The sequence below is a fragment of the Arachis hypogaea genome, chromosome 7 (genome assembly GCF_003086295.3).
Source record: "Arachis hypogaea cultivar Tifrunner chromosome 7, arahy.Tifrunner.gnm2.J5K5, whole genome shotgun sequence".
Lineage (NCBI taxonomy): Eukaryota > Viridiplantae > Streptophyta > Magnoliopsida > Fabales > Fabaceae > Arachis > Arachis hypogaea.
Window position 1 is genome coordinate 52,133,971 of NC_092042.1, and position 21,239 is coordinate 52,155,209.

The 21,239-nt window shown below is 32.1% G+C and overlaps 1 protein-coding gene across 1 annotated transcript in view; it reads left to right on the forward strand.

Annotated features, from left to right (window-relative positions):
* Nucleotides 1-5,189: 5,189 nt before the first annotated feature.
* The window catches only part of LOC112703052 (vicianin hydrolase), a 40,114-nt gene continuing 24,064 nt past the window's right edge, over nucleotides 5,190-21,239 (forward strand). The window contains exons 1-7 of the mRNA XM_025754359.3: nucleotides 5,190-5,471; nucleotides 5,967-6,036; nucleotides 6,710-6,768; nucleotides 6,897-6,972; nucleotides 7,412-7,483; nucleotides 8,157-8,244; nucleotides 8,869-9,121. Coding sequence (XP_025610144.1) covers nucleotides 5,295-5,471; nucleotides 5,967-6,036; nucleotides 6,710-6,768; nucleotides 6,897-6,972; nucleotides 7,412-7,483; nucleotides 8,157-8,244; nucleotides 8,869-9,121 — 795 coding nt within the window. The 5' untranslated portion in view covers nucleotides 5,190-5,294. The remainder of the gene's footprint in view (nucleotides 5,472-5,966; nucleotides 6,037-6,709; nucleotides 6,769-6,896; nucleotides 6,973-7,411; nucleotides 7,484-8,156; nucleotides 8,245-8,868; nucleotides 9,122-21,239) is intronic.

Genomic DNA, 21,239 nt, shown 5'->3' on the forward strand with positions numbered 1-21,239 from the left:
TTTTTAGTATATTTTAGTTAGTTTTTATTATATTTTTATTAGTTTTTAGTTAAAATTCACTTTTCTGGGCTTTACTATGAGTTTGTGTGTTTTTCTGTGATTTCAGGTATTTTCTGGTTGAAATTGAGGATCCTGAGCAAAAATCTGATTCAGAGACTGGAAAGGACTGCAGATGCTGTTGGATTCTGACCTCCCTGCACTCGAAATGGATTTTCTGGAGCTACAAAAGCCCAATTGGCGCGTTCTTAACGGCGTTGGAAAGTAGACATCCTGCGCTTTCCCGCAATGTATAATATTCCATACTTTGCCCGAGATTTGATGGCCCAAACCGGCGTTGCAAATCAGCTTCAGAATTCCCGGCGTTTAACGCCGGAACTGGCATAAGAATTGGAGTTAAACACCCAAACTGGCATGAAAGCTGGCGTTTAACTCCAGAAAAAGTCTCTACACATCAAAGCTTCAATTCTCAGCCCAAGCACACACCAAGTAGACCCCGGAAGTGGATTTTTAAGTCATTTACTCATTTCTGTATACCCTAGGTTACTAGTTCACTATTAATAGGATTTTTTGACATGGTATCTGTACCTCATGATACTTTACACGTTTTTCATTGTATCTTCTACAGCATGAGTCTCTAAACCCCATGGTTGGGGGTGAGGAGCTCTGCTGTGTCTTGATGAATTAATGCAATTACTACTGTTTTTCATTCAATCACGCTTGCTTCTATTCTAAGATATCACTTGTTCTTCAACTTGATGAATGTGATGATCCGTGACACTCATCATCATTCTCGCTTATGAACGTGTGCCTGACAACCACCTCCGTTCTACTTTAGATTGAGTGAATATCTCTTGGATTCTTTAATCAGAATCTTCGTGGTATAAGCTAGAATTGATGGCGGCATTCAAGAGAATCCGGAAGGTCTAAACCTTGTATGTGGTATTCTGAGTAGGATTCAAGGATTGAATGACTGTGACGAGCTTCAAACTCCTGAAGGCTGGGCGTTAGTGACAGACGCAAAAGGATCACTGGATTCTATTCCAACCTGATTGAGAACCGACAGATGATTAGTCGTGCTGTGACAGAGCGCGTTGAACATTTTCACTGAGAGGATGGGAGGTAGCCATTGACAACAGTGAAACCCTACATACAGCTTGCCATGGAAGGAGACTAGCGTGCTTGAAGAAGAAGACAGTAGGAAAGCAGAGGTTCAGAAGATAAAGCATCTCCAAAACCTCAACCTGTTCTCCATTACTGCAAAACAAGTATTTATTTCATGTTCTTCTGCTTTTTACAATCAACCGTGATAATTATTGATATCCTGACTAAGAGTTACAAGATAACCATAGCTTGCTTCAAGCCGACAATCTCCGTGGGATCGACCCTTACTCACGTAAGGTATTACTTGGACGACCCAGTGCACTTGCTAGTTAGTTGTGCGGGATTGCAAAAGTGTGATTGCAATTTCGTGCACCAACAACCTATATAATTCTAATACAACACCTAACTACCCATAATTCTCACTTTTCACATACTCATGCATTCTCTTCAATTCATATTCCATATGCATTGATTATTATTGAACTTCACTTTGGGGCATTTTGTCCCCTTTTTATTGCTTTTTTTTCTATTTTTTCTTTTTATTTCAACTAAAATATATACAAGAATGTCAATGCATATGGTTTAAACATTCAATGCATGAACATGTACCCAATTTCCAAAATCTTTAATAAAAATATAAAAACACACCTTTATCTCTACCCAATGTTCGTAACTCTCCCACAATTAAATGATAAACACTCTCACTAGCCTAAGCTAATCAAAGATCCAAATTAAGGACATTTATTATTTTTCACTTTAAGACCTGTGATGTGCTAAAATTAAGAACAAAAGGGGTTTAGCATAGGCTCAAAATTGGCTAACAATGGTTGATGAAAAGTAGGCTATTTGAGTAAGTGAGCTAAATGAAATGATGGCCTCAATCACATAAATGCATGTATACATTGAATAACGGACATAAAGAATTAAACAAATCAAAGATTACAATCATAGAAAGAGAATAATCACACACAAGAAGAAAAAAAGTGGTCATATGATGTAACCACACAATTAGGCTCAAAACTCACATGCTTATGTGTTCTTAGCTCAAAAACATGTTCCACAATATATAATTCAAGCAAGTTCTAAAAAAATTTCTCAATCAATTGGGGTGCCCTATAGATAAATTTCTTGAAAAATTTTATTATTTTGACTAATCTTATTATATATATACAAACTAAGAAAATGCAACTAAAAATCATAAAAGACCTAAAAAAAATTGAAATGCGAAAGTATTGGGATTAGAAATTGTCACCCAAAAAACGGCCGATCGGTCGGACGACCTCTCCACACTTAAAAGTTTGCACTGTCCTCGGTGCATTTAAAGATGAGTAAGGGGGTACGGCGACTTTCCGGATTTCCACCTTCAGCTGGTGGATCAACCGGTTGTTGCGTGTTCTTTCTTCCGCTTCCGTGCCTGCTTATGATGACTCACCCATGAAAAATAGAAAATAACACAGTAAGATGAGAAAATGTAAAAGCAAGGGAACGTAAATTTTTGGAATGAGGTAAGAACCACTAGAATGGAGTGAGTGAATTAGTGTGACATTAACCAAGGGTAGTGTGTGAGTTATAAGTTGCATGCGGTTTAGAACATACACACTAGCATAGAGAGCTATGTCATAATTATACAAAAGAAGCATGCACTTCACTCATTCTAGTGTGCTTGAAATACTTCAAAGAAAACTTGTAGGTTAAGACAACCAAACAAGGAATGAAGAAGCATAAAAGCATTCAAGCAAAAATCAAGCAATTGTGAATTGGATAATGAATAGATATTGATTGATGTGTAAGTAAACTTAGTGAACCCAATAAAATGTAGAGCTCACACATCAAACAATGACACATATTGATGTTGTTGCAACACCTAAGTGACATAGAGGTGGAATACATGGGTGCTATAGAACTTAGAAAAAAGAAGATAGAAATTAAAATCAATCACATAGCGAACTTGGTCCATAAAGCTTTACAAAGCTCAAAAATATGTCATTAGATAAGCTTTCGACCCAATTTCACAATTCCAAAATCTCAATGCATGAAATAGGTGATGTAAATAAAAATCAATCATAAACAAGCATCTCTTAACAAAAAAAATACATTGGTAATACACAATTTCCTAACAATAGATAGTAATTTCAAATCACATGGTGGCCAAAACATGCAATTCAAAAGATTTAGAAAGCTTGAAGGCATTGTCACATGTATTTGGTATTCAAAAATGTTAAGCATGAAAAATTCAAAACCAAGTAACAACTTGTGACCTCAATTAAGAAATCCAACAATGAATATCAAAGATAGTTATGCTAAAATAGCATCAAGTTAATAATAGGCATCAATGAATAGCAAAAAAAATTAATAGTCCAACACTTACTAACTAAAACAAAAATTAAGCTAACTAACTAACTAACTAACTAACTAATTACTAACAACTAACAAACTAAAGAATATAATGGTAGATGGTGAATGGCAGTGTTGGATGATGGTTGAAGGGTGGAAAGAAAAAAGAGAAGAGAGAAGAAGGAAAGAAATGGAAAGAAGGGGAGAAAAGAAGGTGGGTGAAACAGGGCAGGTGTCACGTGTACGCTTCATGTCACGCGTACGCGTGAATGGCAGAAATGAGGTACGACGCGTACGCATCATCGACGTGCACGCGTGAGTGAAGAGAGAGATAGGTGACGCATACGTGTGGGTGAAGAGAGAGATAGGTGACGCGTACGCGTGAGTCATGCGTACGCGTGGGTGAGAATTGTGCTAGAGGCACAATTTCAGCACACTATACGCGTAACTCTCTGGTTTTTGTATTAATATTGGACCTGAAAATTTTGGGGGTCACGCGTACGCGTGAGGGGTCGAAATTCTTGGGATCACGCGTACCAAACCTCCAAAGAGCTACCAAAGTACCATAAAACCTTATTTAACATACTAGACTACTAAATAAACCAAACAAACAAAACTACACATGAAATTAAACTTATTTTACCAATATGTACAAAAAGAAAAAATGAAAAGATGTTACCATAGTGAGCTCCACTCCCTTGTGCTCTTCTTTGACTACCTCCGCCTCTTGACAAGTATCTTCCATGTTTACATCTTGACAAGGTTCTTCACATTTAATCATTTTCTCACCAACCTCTTCTAGCTCTTCTCCATCCTTCATGTCACAACTTGGAGGTAATGTGGAACTTATCTCAACATCAACCTCAATTTTAATAGAAAGAGACTCCTCAAATACAAAAGGAACATGTGTTGGTGTGGAATCATCCTCATCAAGAGGAAGATTTGTTGCTTGCTCAACTTCTTCCAATTCTTCATCATTCACCATATGCTTCAGAGGTTGCGCACCCTCCTTGACATTTCTTTCAAGATCAATGGAAGAAGGTTCAATGGGATCATCGAGGTGATTTGTTAGTGAGGACAAGAACTCATCAATGATTGAGTCTAATTCTTGATCAACCTCTCCTAGTTCTTCAACCACTCCTTCTGGCTCAATTAGCTAAACTTCCTCCTCTTCTCGTAATTTTTGCTTCAACTCCTCTTCTTCACCTTGAAACTCCATATTCTCCTTCTCATTGTGCTCCTCAATTAATCCTCCACATTTAACAATAAAGGTTTCTTGGGTAGTTGAGCACAATAAAGGCTATAGGCAGGCTTTTAGTATATTAGAACGTAAATTATACCTAATACTTGGGAGTTTGTTAGGATCTATCTTTTGGGGAAGATAGAATTAGTTGGAGAGATTCGAAGAGGCATTTACTTACTTAGATAAGTATAGAATGCTCCTTTTCATCGTACCCGGCCGACCTCTTTAAAGAGGTCGGATATGCGGTAAAGACCACCTTCTTAGGTGGGTCTTTTATCTTTATTGGGCCGGACTTTTATGTTTTGGGACAGGGTATGATCATTAGTAATTTAATATATTTAAATGATATAGACAAAATTAAAATTTATTTTAAATTTTATGGATAAAATCAAATTATATTAAACGTTTGAGATCATTTAAAAAATTTTGAAAAACAATAAAGATAAAAAAAGTTTACCGTTAAATTAAAATAATTATTGTTATGCGTACTATGATTCTTTGTAGTGAGCCTATGGGTATGGGTATTGTTGTTGGTAACACATACTTCCAACCTCGAGCTTTTAAATATGTAGGCATGAAATCAAAGTTTTAGATATCACACAAAAGCAAAATAATCATGAGAGTTAAATGTTCTTACTTCATTTCCCTCCTCTCCGTAGCTACGCTTCTTTTAGCTAATGGCTCTCAAAGTGTACCTTCTCCAACTGCACCACCAAGTCACTACACCGCATCTTTCAATAGAAGTCTTTTCCCTGTTGATTTTGTATTTGGTGCAGGTTCTGCTGCTTATCAGGTTCCAATATCATCCATCACATTTATATCAAACACTTAAATTACTTAAAGCTCCTTTATTTTTCTTCTAATTTTTAATTTACTGACCACATCGGATATCAATGGTTTCAAATTGTCTTAAGAAACTACTGTAAATTGCAATTACAATATCACTATATGTTGTGATTCATTGATGCCTATACAGATGAATAACAGTAAAAATTGTAACCGCATCAATAATTACCGCTAGGTTAAAAACAATAGCTCTTAATAAGCTAAAGATTTACATTTTTATTTTTTATTATTTTAATTTTTAGCTGGATTTAGTAGAAAGAACTAGACTTATGAACACTATAAGCTGCTATCAGAATTTCAAATCATATATATATGTATATTAGAAAATGTTTAGTAACCAAAAAAAATTAACCAAAACCAGTGATAACTTATCTTATTTAGCATTTATTAATTGTTGCGACAACACATTATCCAATTGCGTTATGTTATATTAATTATTTAGTCAGAAGGAGCAGCAAATATGGATGGAAGGGGAGCAAGCATATGGGATACATTCACGAAACAAAATCCAGGTTGTTCTTTCTAAGTCTTCGATCTCTCATCAGTTGATTCATTTAAACTAGAACCAATAATATTGTAAAGGGTTTTAAATCATATTGTGATAATAATAATGGATATAGTGGCCATTGCGGTTCAATTTATTTATTATTTATTTTAATTACAACTCAACTTTGTGTCTAATAATATACTTGGATTGGTAGTGATTAATTAGTTTATTGTTCGCTTAAGAAAATGTCGGAGTTCAAATTCTGTCTTATGCATATAGTCATTTATAGGCTAGCAATACATCTATAAATGGAATTCCAGTCTGCAATAGATGTCACACTGCTAGGAGATATAATGACAAAAGCAAAAAGAAAAAAAAAACTGTGTCTATTGCAATGGTTGTGGACTTGTGGTCTTATGTTTTCTCACATACTTGTTGTGGCCCGTTGATGTGTTCTAATGTGATTTAGATTATATAAACTAGCATTACACTACAAACATGACCCAATACATTGCAGTATAGTAATTGTTGCAACACTATTATTACAACTGCAATCGTTACAGTTACAAACCATCCTTTAAATTAACATCAATCATATATATAGATGTATGTGTAATTACATTTATGTGAGGTAGATATCTTAATTTCAGTATTTCTTTCTTTCTTTTCTTTTTTCTTCCTCCTTTTTATATGTGCAGAAAAGATTGCGGATCATAGCAATGGTGATGTAGCTGACGATTTTTATCATCGTTACAAGGTATACTTACTAACAAATTTCACTAACTTGGTTATCAAACACCATATAATGATATATAATTCTCTTAAGGAAAAATTAAATATCCATTGAGTTAATTAAAGGACTAAGCCAGTTACTTAATTTAACAGAGTGACATTAAATTTGCTAAAGAAATTGGCTTGGATTCCATAAGGTTCTCCATCTCATGGCCAAGAATATTTCCAGGTAAGATTATCCAATAAGTGGAAATTAAACTATTAATATTAGGGTAGTGCTAGGAAACCAATGGCCTAAGTATACAATGTGTATAATGGGCTAAATTTTTGGTCTATGAATAAAATGAACATCACCATACTATCCAGAATAACCATCCGGATACCAAGGATAATAAACATCTCAATAAAAATTTAAACTGATTTTGGGGTTCACCAAGGATTGAACTCTTGACCTTTTAGATCTAGAACTCTAATACCATATCTAAAACCACTCATCCCAAAAGCATAACCTAACAGGATAATGTAACACTAATGGTCATATCTCTAATACTTCTTAAACCTCCATTGTACACATTGTACGTTTAAACCATTGACTCTTTATACTTTCTCTTAATATTATTGTTGGCATTCCTTTCATGTGACATAATGGGGAAAGTGATTTCTTGCAGAGGGCAAAGGAAAAGTCAATGCCTTGGGAGTTAAATTCTACAATGATCTCATTGATGAGATCCTCTCAAATGGTCATCCTCTGACTACTTCACTAATTAATTCTTCCATCATTAGACATAATTAATCATTTTAGCTAGACCTAACAGATACACGCGTTTATTTTTTATTATATGATAATGCTAATGGTGATTAGTATGAAAACAGCCATGTAACTATATGTAAGGGTGAGATAGACAAGAATGGTAGTTTTGTGTTTTGAAAAATTTAACCAAAAGATTTAAATAAGACAAAATAAAGTATTTGAGATAAAAATAAGACACTTTAAATATTAGAAACTGAAATTAAATTTAATCTAAACTAAATGAACTAAAACAATACTTTATCGGCTTAAAAAAATGTATGATACTCAAAGATTTAGTTTGCATATAAATCTACATACAGAAATTTCAAAAAAAAAAATCAACCTTTTGAATATATTTAACCTCTAAATTATTTTTTCTTGGAGATACCAAATAAAATTATCTTTTTAAGGATAAATCTATCTATACATAATTAGTTTTTTATGAATGTTTTGTTTTTAAATGATATTCCAAAGGAAAGAACGGATTATCATTACAATTTAAAATTATCTAACTTTTATTTAATTCATTATAGAAAATTCTTTAAATATTTAAAAAAAATGTTATATCATTACAGTTCATCAATCAGTAGTAGTTCTCTTATGCTAATTCTTCTTTGGGGCAGGCTTAATTCCATTTGTTACTCTCTTTCATTGGGACCTACCACAAGCTCTTGAAGATGAGTACGGAGGATTTCTTGGTTCTCAAATAGTGTAAGCTAATTCAATCAAATGGCCATATATGAGTAATGAGAGGAAGTCAATTTTTTTAATGAATATTTTTTTACTTTTTTTAATTTTTTTATTTATTTTATATTTTAGATTCTAAAATATAAATTTTTAGTTTTTAATTTCTAAATTTTAAATTTTAAATTTTTAAAAAATAAAAATTTTTAGAATTAAAAAAATAAACTAATATTAACTAACTAAAAATTATTTTTTTTATACTTGTTTTAATTTAATTTGAGTAATACTACATATACGATGGAAAAGTATTCAGTATCTACCAATAAAATTCAACATATAAATGTTATTATAAATACATAAACATTTTAAACATAAATATACACAAAAATATGCTGTTTTTTTTTAAAAAAAATTGCACAATTTCAAATACACAGAGTTGTTTTTTAAAATATATAATTTTTTTATTAACACATAAAAATTCAGATACTCACGTTTATACTTAAATACACAATCCTTTAAACACGAAAAATACACATATTTATATGCTTAATGTAAAAAATATATAAAAAAGATGTGTTAAATACTAAATAGAGATTTTTGTATTGCACAGGCATTAACTTTAACCTGACAATGAATAATATTATTAATCAGGGTGGATTTCGGAAACTACGCTGAATTCTGCTTCAAGACATTTGGTGACCGAGTGAAGCATTGGGTGACATTGAACGAACCATTGTCATTCAGCGTGAATGGCTACAATGGTGGAACATTTGCACCAGGAAGATGCTCTAACTACGTTGGAAATTGCAGTGCTGGAAACTCAGCCACTGAACCTTACATCGTTGCACACCACTTCATCCTTTCTCATGCAGCAGCTGTCTCTTTGTACAAGACCAATTATCAGGTACGCCTTAAAATTAATTAATTGAGTCTCGCTAAAGAGCAAATAGAGTATTTGTACAATATATATAATGAACTGTTTATTTGATCCGATATGAATTAAAAATAAAAATTATCCACGAAATAATAAATTTAAAAATTTCTATTCAGTTATTTTACGTCAAATTTCAAATTCACCAATTTCAAATTTCAAATTTTTAAAAAATTCAGTTAGTTATTTCAAAAAAATAATCATCTAAAATTCTCCAATACTTTCTTCTTTTTCAACTGGCGACCACTCCACCTTCATCAATAATCATTCCATTTTACTGTGGCTACTTGGCTTGCCACACGCCACTCACCCTTAATAAAAATAACCATCCACTTAAGGATAAAAATAATCATCCGAATATCTAATGAATTGAACATCTAACATATTTTAATTATATAACTAAACTCAATCAATCAAAATAATCATCTACATAAATATAAAATAACCATCCGCATACCTACTAAAATGTCCTAAATTGACCATTAAAATAGAAGAAGAAGATGAATAAATAGAAGAAACTATTATTGTGGTGACATAATTTTGAAGGACTAGTCATGACAAAAGCGACACTGTTGTGAAGCATATGGTTCAAATCATGAAAGAAGCTAATTATGCTTGGCTAGAAGAAGAGCATGGTGGTATCATCGTTGAGAAGAGGTTTGAAAAAATGGGAGAATGCGAAGCCGGTTTGAAAGAGAGGCACGAAAACAGCAACAGCAACGTTAAGTTGAGCGTTGGAGGGCAAGGCGCATCGGGCAGTGAAAGGATGCGGTGGTCTCAGTATGGCCTACGAAAAATTTAGTAACACGAGGTGAGAACTGGAGAAGACGACAGTGAATTTTGGATTAGAAATGACTGTATATAGTGTGAATGGATTTAAATACTAATCTTAATTTTTAAATTTTTAAATTTAAAATTAAATAATTAATTAATAATCTAATTTTTAATTTTAATTTTATTTTTTTAATTTATTATACACAATTAATATTAGTTCCAATACTTTCTCTAATTAAAATCTATGAAACACACAATTTGCTAAATTAATTAATTTTAGATATAATATTTGTTTAACATTCGGTCGTTTGTCACTGTCACGTCACACATATCTTCTATGTTTAGATATATCTAAATAAAATTACATCTCGGCATCTCTAATTTTATTTTTAATTTATACTTTTAAAATAAGTTTTAAAATAATATATACTATTATTTATTAAAATAAAAAAATTAATTTAGATACTTTATTTAATAAAAGACATTAAAAATTCTAAATATTAATTTATATTTTAATATATTTTATATTTCCATGTGTTACAAACATTAAAATTAGTGTATTTGTGTATCCCATATTATATCTTGTTTAATTTGTGTTAAGTTAAAGTATATATTATTATTTTCTAAGAGTGTATGTTATATAAATTTTTGAGAAAGTGGAATTCAATCAGTATTATATGTTTCTAATTAATATTATGATAGGAACTTTAATTTTAATTTAATTTAATTATAATGATAGATATAATAATATATGTGTTTATTTATTTAAAAATAGTTTTGTTTATTTATATAAGATTAAACATTATCGAAATCAGATTTTACTTTCTATATGTGAAATTTTATTTAGAATAGTTATTTTTGTAAAGAAAGGAATGGTAACATTAATAATAATATTTTAATGTGTATGAGAGCGAGTAATCAAAACTACTCCTAAAGGAGAAAACAACACACACTAAAATTAATAGTTTTGTTGAAAAATTAATATATCTTGATATTAGAAGTGGACAGTTATATTTTAAAACATAATTGTTTTTAGGAAACTTATAGTGGCACTCTAGTGTACATGATTGTGAACCAAAATAAAATACTAAGTCAATTTATTGTTAGGTTCGTAATACTTTATGAATTATGGGGGTTTGCCCGTTGATTATAAAAAAGGAGTGTGCAGGTGAACAGGTTTTATGATTTATAATTATTAATTAGTTATTATTAATATTTTTAATAATATAAGATTATATTTAATAATATATAATTATTTATTTTTTTTATTAATTAAATATTAATTAAATTTTAATAAAAATATTGGCTCTCTAGACTTTGTGATAAAATGATGATTCATGATTCACTAAATACTAGAAATAATGTATTGAGTGCAGATTAAATAAATTATTAACGAAAGGAATCACGAGGAAGAGGGGACAAGGACTTGTTTAAGAATTATTAAAAGCTGACTTCTAGCTACTAAAATCTTATCATTAAAATTTTTACCTAGGAACAGAAAGTTGTACTATTATTTATGGGTAAATTCTACAAAACTCATCCAATTTTAAAAAATAATTTATTTTTTATTATATATCACAATATTAGTGATTGAATTAGATTAATTAATTATAGTTAAATTTAACTTTTTATTTGATTTAAATTTTGATAATTCAACTAATTAACAATAATATAATTCTTTTTGTAATTTATAAAAATTATTAAAAAAATCTTATTTTGTAATTTAATTTTTCTCAAACCACATATCTATTAATTATTTTCAACAAAAAAATCTCAAAAGATAAAAAAACAAATAGAAAAAGTTTGAGACATTAAAAATGTCCAAAACATTATATCTTAATAATTCTCTCTTACTTCCTTATTTTTTAAAAAAATCTCTTCGTATATAATATATTTGATACTTATTAAAAAAAATTTTATTATAATAAAATTTATTTTTAGCTACAGTTCAATTAAAATTATACATGTTGAATGAACTTACTGAATAAATAAATTAAAATATATACAAGTACGTAAAATTATAGAAATTTTTGAGATAATAACATTTTTTTTAAATAAATCCCCTTAATTTCTTTCAATTAAATTTGAATTTTAAATTTAGTGAAGATTGCATAGTTCTTTTTCTCTTTTTCTTTTTTTCTCTTACTCTCAACAATTCGGAATTTAATTAATCACTTTTTTTTAAATTGTCATCATACGAAAAATAATTTTTTTAATAATATGAAGAAAGTAAGATTGAATTATTATCAAGTGATAACATTACGAGAATTTTTTTTTATGTCTTTTGAATTTTTTATTTATTTATATTTTTTGAGATTTTTTTATTGAAAATGATTAATGAATATGTGATTTGAAAAAAAAATTACAAAATGATTAATAAATAATTTTTTTATATTTTTTTATTTTATCTTTTGAGAATTTTTTGTTGAGAATGATTAATAAATATGTGGTTTGAGAAAAAATAAATTACAAAATAAATTTTTTTAATAATTTTTATAAATTGTAAAAAGAATTATACCATAGTTAGTTAATTGGGTTATCAAAACTTAGATTAAATAAAAAGTTAAATTTAATTATGACAAACCAATTTAATTCAATCACTAATATTATGACATGTAACAAAGGGTATGTTACCCTTTAAAATTAGAAAAAATTGGTAGAATTTATCTTATTTAAAACATTAGCTTAGCTAGCTAAATTACTCAAAGAATACTCCTTAAAAATAACAAAAATAAAATTAGAATATTTTTATGTGGTATGTGAGAAAATAAGTTTAAATAACCAAAGTACATGTAAAAAATGAGAACTTCAATATCAATAAATTAAATTTTTACTATTAAAATCTTGACATAAAACTTTTCTTATATTGTTACAAAAATGTTGGTGGTGACCGTCAATTTTAAATTATAATTCAGTTAAATAATTTTTTTGTGAAAAACTTTTTAATATAATTATGGTTGAAGTTTAATAAAAAAAACATATAGAAATGTGTGAAGATAAAATGTTAAATATTATATATATTGATGTATATAATAGAAAGTGATATAATATCAGAGAAAATTAATCCAAGATAACAATAGTGTAGTAGCAGAAATAGTAAAAATTAATAAAAAATAAAAAAAGAATATAGTAGAAAAAATTAACCAGAAGAGAAATTAAGTATCAGTCATTTGTCTTATTAGTGCTTGAAGGACCTGATCAGAAAGAAGAAACAAAAACAAAGAATGAGAAAGAAAATTAATAGATGAAAATTAGGGAAGGGAAACAAAATTTATTAGAGAGAAATTGTACCACTGTATGTGCTACCAATCATAGCATCCTAATCGCCTATTAGTAGCTCTCTTCTTAAGCCCCTTCTTGGTCAATAATCAATTGGATCCGTTGTTATATGTGACATGTCCATCCTTTATAACCAACTCCTTTAAATTAATTATTGCGGACACGTCCTTACTTGGCTTTGGCTGTGCATGGCCCAATTTGGGAATTACCACCTCATTCATGCACGTAACATCATCCTCCCCATTAAGAACAACCTTATTTTTAATGTTGAAGAGTGATAATATACCGCCAGACTATTTAGCCAACTCCCAAGTAGATTTAACTGCATTGGCTTTCCTTCTCCCCCTCCCTGTAATACTAAGATCTCCTTAACTTCTTTGCCATCTTGAGTAATTGAATGTTGATTCAGCACCTTATGAGGGTATAAAATTGGTCTCATTGTAGTAGTACACAGTGACAATGGTAAGTAACGAGTGATGTTGTCGCCCTATACTTTTTTAAAGTAGAAATATGGAATGCATAATGAATTTTGGCATTCGTAGACAACTCCAGTTTGTAAGCTACTGGACTGATTTTCTACTTTATCATAAATGGACCAAAATAATGCATGCTAAGCTTTTGGTTCTTCCTTAATAATAAAACAGAAATATAAAGAGTAGGCAAAGATAATAAAATTGTGAGAGAATAATGAAAGAAAAGAAAAGATGAAGAAATTTTATTGATTGTTGATTGATTGAAAATTGTAAACTATGAAGGTAAAACTAAGTATATATAGAGCATTGGCCTATGAAAGATAAAAGCAAATAAAGATAAGATAAAGATAAAGATAAGATAACGATAAGATAAGATAAAATAATAAAGACTAAAATTATAATTGAATTGTGTATTATGTTGGGCTAAATTTGTGGGCCGTGAGACGTCTTTATTGTTGTCATGGGCTAAGATGGAAGAGTGGTTTAATACGCCCCCCGCAAGCTGGAGGACGAAAGATGTCAAGAACACCAAGCTTATTCAGATTAAGATGGAAGGGTTAAGAGGACAAGGCTTGGTAAATATGTCAGCTAGTTGCCCAAAGGAGGGAATTGGGAGAAGTTTCATCACTCCAACTTGAGCTTTTTGTCGAACCAAGTGACAATAACGTCTAAATATTTGGTCCATTCATGAAAAACCAGGTTAGCAGCAATATGAAGAGCACTCTAATTATCACAATATAAAACTGGTAGACGGATAGGAGAGATGCGTAAAAACTGTAACACATTTAGTATCCATTGAAGTTCACAAGTTGTGTTGGCAAGTGCATAATATTCTGCTTCCGTGGATGAGCGGGCAACGGTGGTTTGTTTCTTGGTCTTCCAAGAGACTATAGAACTGCATAAGAAGAAACAATAACCTGTTAACGATCGCCGAGTGTCAAGACATCCGACCCAATCAGAGTCACTGAAGTTGAGAAGCTGAATTTCTGATTCTCTTGAAAAAAAAGTCTTTTGCCGGGACTAGTTTTCAGATATCATAACACATGCTTGGCAGTTTGAAGATGAGATTTAGTAGGAGATGTCATAAATTGACTTAATTGTTGAGTGGCATACATGATGTCCGGTCGAGTAGTGGTGAGATAGATAAGATGGCCAACCAAACGGCGATATACAAAAGGGTCAGATAGCAGGGAACTTTTGTCTTGATATAGTCTAGTGGTACTATCTATTGGAACAGAGACAGGTTTAGCACCTAATAAACCAGAATCCTCCAAAAGATCAAGACAATATTTTCTTTGAGATAAGCAAATTTCCTTCACTAATTGAGCAACTTCAATACCCAAAAAATATTTTAATGGGCCCAAGTCTTTAATTTGAAAGTGTTGGTGCAAAATAGACTTAGTGGCAGCAAGTTCAGAAATGGAATTACCAGTGAAAACAATATCGTCAACATAGACTAGAAGGATAGAAATTTGAGCACCAGTGAATTTAACAAATAAAATATAATCAGATGAGGTCTGCTGATATCCATGAGATAGAAAAAGATGAGAAAGTTTGTCATACCACATACGACTAGATTGTCGTAAACCATACAGTGATTTTAGTAGCTTACAGTATTGATTCGGTTGAGGGAGATGTAGATCTGAGTGGCAGAGTCATATAAACATCCTCAGAAAGAGCCCATATAAGAAAGTATTATTGATATCCAACTGATGTATGGGCCCATGATGGTGGCAGGCTTGACAACAGGGGAGAAAGTTTCCAAGAAATCAACACCTTCAGTTTGAGTGAACCCTTTAGCCACAAGATGTGCTTTATATCGATCAACTAAACCATCAGACTTGCGTTTGATGCGATAAACTCATTTACAGCCAACTGGCTTAACCCCTGCAGGGCAATCAATAAGACGCCAAGTTTTGTTCAGCTCAAGAGCATCCAACTCATCTTTTATAGCACTACGCCAATTAGAGTCTTGATTGGTGTCCTTAAAAGATTTTGTCTCAATGTCAGAATGTAGAGATAAAAGAAACTTTTTATGTGAGGATGAAAGAGAAGAAAAAGACATGGCTGAAGATAAATGATACTTGCACTTTGAGGAAGATTGATTTGTAGAGATGAGAGAGGAATTGCATAAGTAATCAGAGAGATATGCTGGAGGTCGGTGAGGCCAGTCGAAATGACGAGGATGGGGTTGCTCATGTGGTGAAGAAGGTGACAGAGGATGAGAAGGTGATGGTGGACTGGTGTCTAGTATAGAAGGATAGAAGGGTGTGTGCCTTGAGAGAGATTTGGTGTCATGGGTTCAACTTGGTTAGGAAACAACAATGAGGAAGAAGGAAGAGGTTGTTGGAGAAAATAAAGAATTAGATGGAGTTGGGTCAATGTGTATGGGTGAGGGTTCAAGTGGAAGACTAACTGAATCTTATTTTTGAGAAGGCGTGTTTGGCAATGTTGGGTTGAGTGTATGGAATTGGACATTTTTTATGACTAAAAGCAAGATCATTTCATAAAAAATCACGTTTCTAGAAATCTCAATTCTTTTATCTCCTAAAACATAAACAATATATCATTTAAAACCATGTTGAAAGCTAATAAACACAGCCTTTTTGGCTCTTGGATCAAATTTTGATCTGTTTGCCATTAGGATAGAAACAAAATATAAGCATCCAAAAATTTTAAGGTCATGATAATTTGGTGGATGATTGAATAAAATCTCAAATGGTGTTTTAAAATCTATTGCGGATGATAGAACTCTGTTAAGTAAATAAACAGCATGTTTAACAGCATAAGACCAAAAAGATGGTGGTAAATTATATTGAAACATAAGAGCACGAGCTATATTCAAAATATCTTTATGTTTGCGTTCTACCTTTCCATTTTATTGACGAGTTTCAACATAACTACGCTGATGAATAATGCTTTTTGAAGCATAAAAATCATGTAAAATAAATTCTGGTCTATTATCGGAACGAATAGTTTTGACTTTAGAGTTGAATTGTGTTTCAACTAAAGTAATAAAATTTTTTACATGATTTTGCACTTCTCCTTTTGATTTTAATAAAATAACCCAATAAAGCGGCTAAAATCATCAACAATAGTAAAAAATATTTATGATTATGAATAGAATTTTGTCGAAACGGACCCCAAATATCAAAATGTAATAAATCAAAACTTTAAAAAAATGAAAATTTCTTTTGCTTAGAAAGATGACAAATGTCACAAGCCTGATCATGATGCATAGAGATAAAAGGAAATTATTTATGTAAATGATTAAATCTTTGTCTAGAAAGGTGTCCTAAACGAAAATGTCATATATTTAAAGGTGTAATGGGTGGGGATTGGATGGAATTTATGGAATGTGTAGTAGATCTATTTTTACCGAAATTAGGTTCAAAAACATATAATCCCTCTCTCATTCTGCCCAATTCAACAGTCCCTAAATTGTTGCTCTGTAGAGTGCAAGAAGAAGATGAAAAAGTGAGTTCACATATGAGTGCTGAAGTAATTTTTGAGATGGAGATAATATTAAAGTTGAAAGGAGGTAAATAAAGAACATCAAAAAGAACTATTTGGTAAATGAACAATAATAGGAGAAATTTGTGTGTAAGAAATAAACCAAGACAAATTTGATGCAATGTGATCTGTGGCACCAGAATCAATGATCCAAGTGTTCAAGATTGAATCTCAATTTGAAAAATTTTTAACAATAGAAAAAATATTGAAAGAACAAAGATAATGAGTAGTTGGACTTGACAAAAGCTCAAGTTGGTTTGAAGGACGAGATTCTTTATTGGAAGAAAATGCCATGAAAGAAAAGTGTTGGGCTGATGAAAGGTCAAAAGGAGGCTCCGGATGAAGTTGCTGGTGTGCCCTTTCTTCTTGACCTAGGACAGAGTAGGGAGATTGATTATTCATAGTGGGAGGGGAGGTTGAAGGGGTTTAAGATCTGAATTGGTTGGTTTATCCATGGATGTCAGCAGAGCTCAAGAGGAGCTCTGATACCATAATAAAACGGAAAGAGTACATAAAGGGTACGCAAAGATAATAAAATTGTGAAAGAATAATGAAAGAAAAGAAAAGATGAAAAAATTTTATTGATTGTTGATTGATTGAAAATCGTAAAACTATGAAGGTAAAACTAAGTATATATAGAGCATTGGACTATAAAAGATAAAAGCAAATAAAGATAAGATAAGGATAAAGATAAGATAAGGATAAAGATAAGATAAGATAATAAAGACTAAAATTATAATTGAATTTGTGTATTCTATTAGGCTGAATTTGTGGACCGTGAGACGTCTTTATTATTGTCATTAGCTAAGGTGGAAGAGTGGTTTAATACTTAAAGCAATCGAATGCTACCAATAAGGTTGTAATTTCACCAAAATCAGGTCATCCTCGTACAATTCAACTTGTCAGTGATATCTATCAGCGAAAGCTTTCATAAATTGTTAAGTTCGAATGAGGTTCTGTTTTAAGGTTTCTAAGAGCTTATCCCGCTATAATAGCATCTTTTGCAATGATGGCTCATCAATAGGAAAAAATTCATAATGAACCACAGTAGGTGGTTCTCTTCCATACAAAGTTTTGATGGAGTCATCCAAATGCTGATATGAAATGACATGTTGTACCAAAATTCATCCTATGAAAGCATTTCTAACCATTTCTTTAGATGCTCAAAATAATAACATCTCAAATACATTTCGAGAGACTTGTTCAAGGTTTTACTTTGACTATCCGATTGAGGGTGATATGTGGAGCTCATCATCAACCTTATTTCTGGGAGTTTGAATAATTGTTGCCAGAATTTATATACAAACACCTTATCACTGTTAGAGACAATTGATTGTGGAAATCCATGAAGCTTCACAACATTCTTTACAAAAGCTTCACCAACCATTTTGCTATCAAAGTCATGTTTAAGGGGATGAAGTGGGAAAATTTGGTCAACCGATATATCACCACCATGATAAAATATCCATGCAAATATCAACTTACACCTGAGACAAAATTGGTAATGGGTATAACAATCCAACGGGTAGCTTAGTCTCCACTTTTGCCTTTTGACAAATGGAATAAGAAAGGACATGAAGGCGAATATTCTATTGCATATTTGGCCAATAAAAGAAAGAACATATTCGCTCCACTATTTTAGTAAGCGCAACATGACCGCCAACATCACTATCATGATAATCCTATAAAATTAACTTGATAAGGCTACTCTTGGTTGGAATGACAACTCAATTACGCCACAGTGAAATACCATTCTTACAGCTATAATTTGGATCCTCCAACATATTATTGCTACATTGTACACGAATGGCCTTTAGGTTCTCATCCAGCTCGATGTCATTCTTCAATGTGTCCAACCAATCTGATATTGGGCTAGATGAAATAGCCAAATAGCAACAAGAAAGTGCATCACCCAGAACATTCTCAAGATCTATTTCATACTGTATATCAAAATCATAGCCCAAAAGCTTATGCAACCAACAATATTGTTCTCGATTATGCAAATCTTTCTCTGATAAAGACTTGAGGCTCTTATGAAATTTTTGAATAATAAACTTCTTACCAACTAAGTAGTGTCTAAATTTGCCACGACCTTGGTAATATCATAGAATTTGTGAATATAATTTTACTGTCTCAACATCAATGAAGAAAAATTTTTGGGAGAAAAAAAAAGCTATAGGTTGGTTGCCTTGGGACAGCACAACCCCTATACCCATACTAGAAGCATCGATCTCTAACTGGAATGGTAAGTCAAAGTTAGGCAAGGCCAAAATTGGTCGAGATTCATTGGCAAGTTTAAGGTCAAAGCTTGATGCGACGTAATCGTTCGAAGCAAAAGCATCTTTCTTCAACAAATTCGTCAAGGAAACTGCTAATGACACATACCCTTTAATAAAGTGCCTAACCGGTGATGTTAAGAAAACCCCAGAGCTTCCTAGATTAGAAGGTTGTGGCCACTCCATCACAACACACACTTTGTTCGACTCCATATGCACACCATTTTTGGAAAATCATGTGGCCCAAATAATCTATCGTCGCCACCCCGAAAAGACACTAGGAAAGTTTAGCAAATAGACTCTCTTGTTACAGCAGCTTTTAATACCTTTTCCAGCTGACTAAGATGCTCATGCCAAGAGGGGCTATATATAAGTATATCATCAAAGAAGACCAAAAATAACTTCCTTAAATACGATTGAAAGACATTGTTCATGAGACTTTGGAATGTGGCAGGCACATTAGTTAAGTCAAACGGCATGATTAACCACTCATAGAGCCCTCGACGTGTTTGAAGGCTATTTTGAAGTGATTTTCAAGTCGAACTAGAATTTGGTGATAACTCAAATGCATATCAAGCTTAGAAAACACAATGGCACCAAACAATTCATTCAGTAACTCATCTACCGTGGGTTTGAAAAAGCTTTTTATAATAGTGGCACCGTTCAGAGTGTGATAATCAATGCAAAAGTGCCATGAACTATCCTTCTCAATAGAAGAATTGGGGAAGAAAACTGACTCTTACTAGGTTGGGTGATACCTTGCTATAACATATCTTGGACCATAGGATCTATTTGAGATTTCTGACTATGATGATATCGGTACGACCTTGGCTTCACTAGGTTAACCCCTTGCACCAAAAGGATGCTATGATCGTGGGAACGTTGAGGTGGTAGACCTGTTGGCTAAGCGAACACGGATGCATAGGTGTAAAGCAACACTACTAATTTTTATTGTAAGTTCTCTGGGAGCTTTAGGGCAAGTAACTCATCCTTGACAGTTGGTTGTAGTTTCAGTGGGAATGCTTCAGCAGTAGAGTTTGCAGTCACCAATTTCTGAATATGATTATATTGAGCTGGGAGTGGTAAAGGATTGTGTTATCCAAAAATGATAATAAATTTTCCCTCGTGTATGAATTTGATGAATCCAGCATCATAGTCCATAATATGGGCATATAAATCTTCTTAAGGCATATAGTGCCCAAAACCAAATTCCTACCAACCACATTCAATAAATAGACATCCAGAATTGTCACTTTGCACCCCCTGAAAATTCATATTCAGAGAAGGAACTCAACTTTCAACTGTCAAAGGGAGATTCATAAACCTAGCAATTTATGGTTGGATGAAGCTATACGAGCTCCCTTCATGTGACAGCACTTGCATTTCTAAGCTACCAATTGAAGCTGTCATGTGAAGTGTTGCCAGACCATTAGTATCAAGCATGGCATTGTATAAAAAATGATGCTCTAGCATTTGTTATTCTAGCTGCGGCATTATGTCATCACCATCATCCACTAGTTGATTGCCAGCTTGAACCCCTTCAAGAGCCAAATCATCCTCACTTTCTAGTTGTAACAACGTGAATTGGTAATTGGAACATTTATGAGAGGCTAAAAATTTTTCATCGCACCAATAACACAATCCCTTCTCATGTTTGCTTTGGATTTCTGTTGGGCTTAATCTTCGAATTGGGGGTTTGTTAGTGCAGGAAAAGGACGTTGTTGTGGCGTTGGTAGAGGTAGAGGCAAATTGCTATGGTTTGGGGTGCGTACTGAA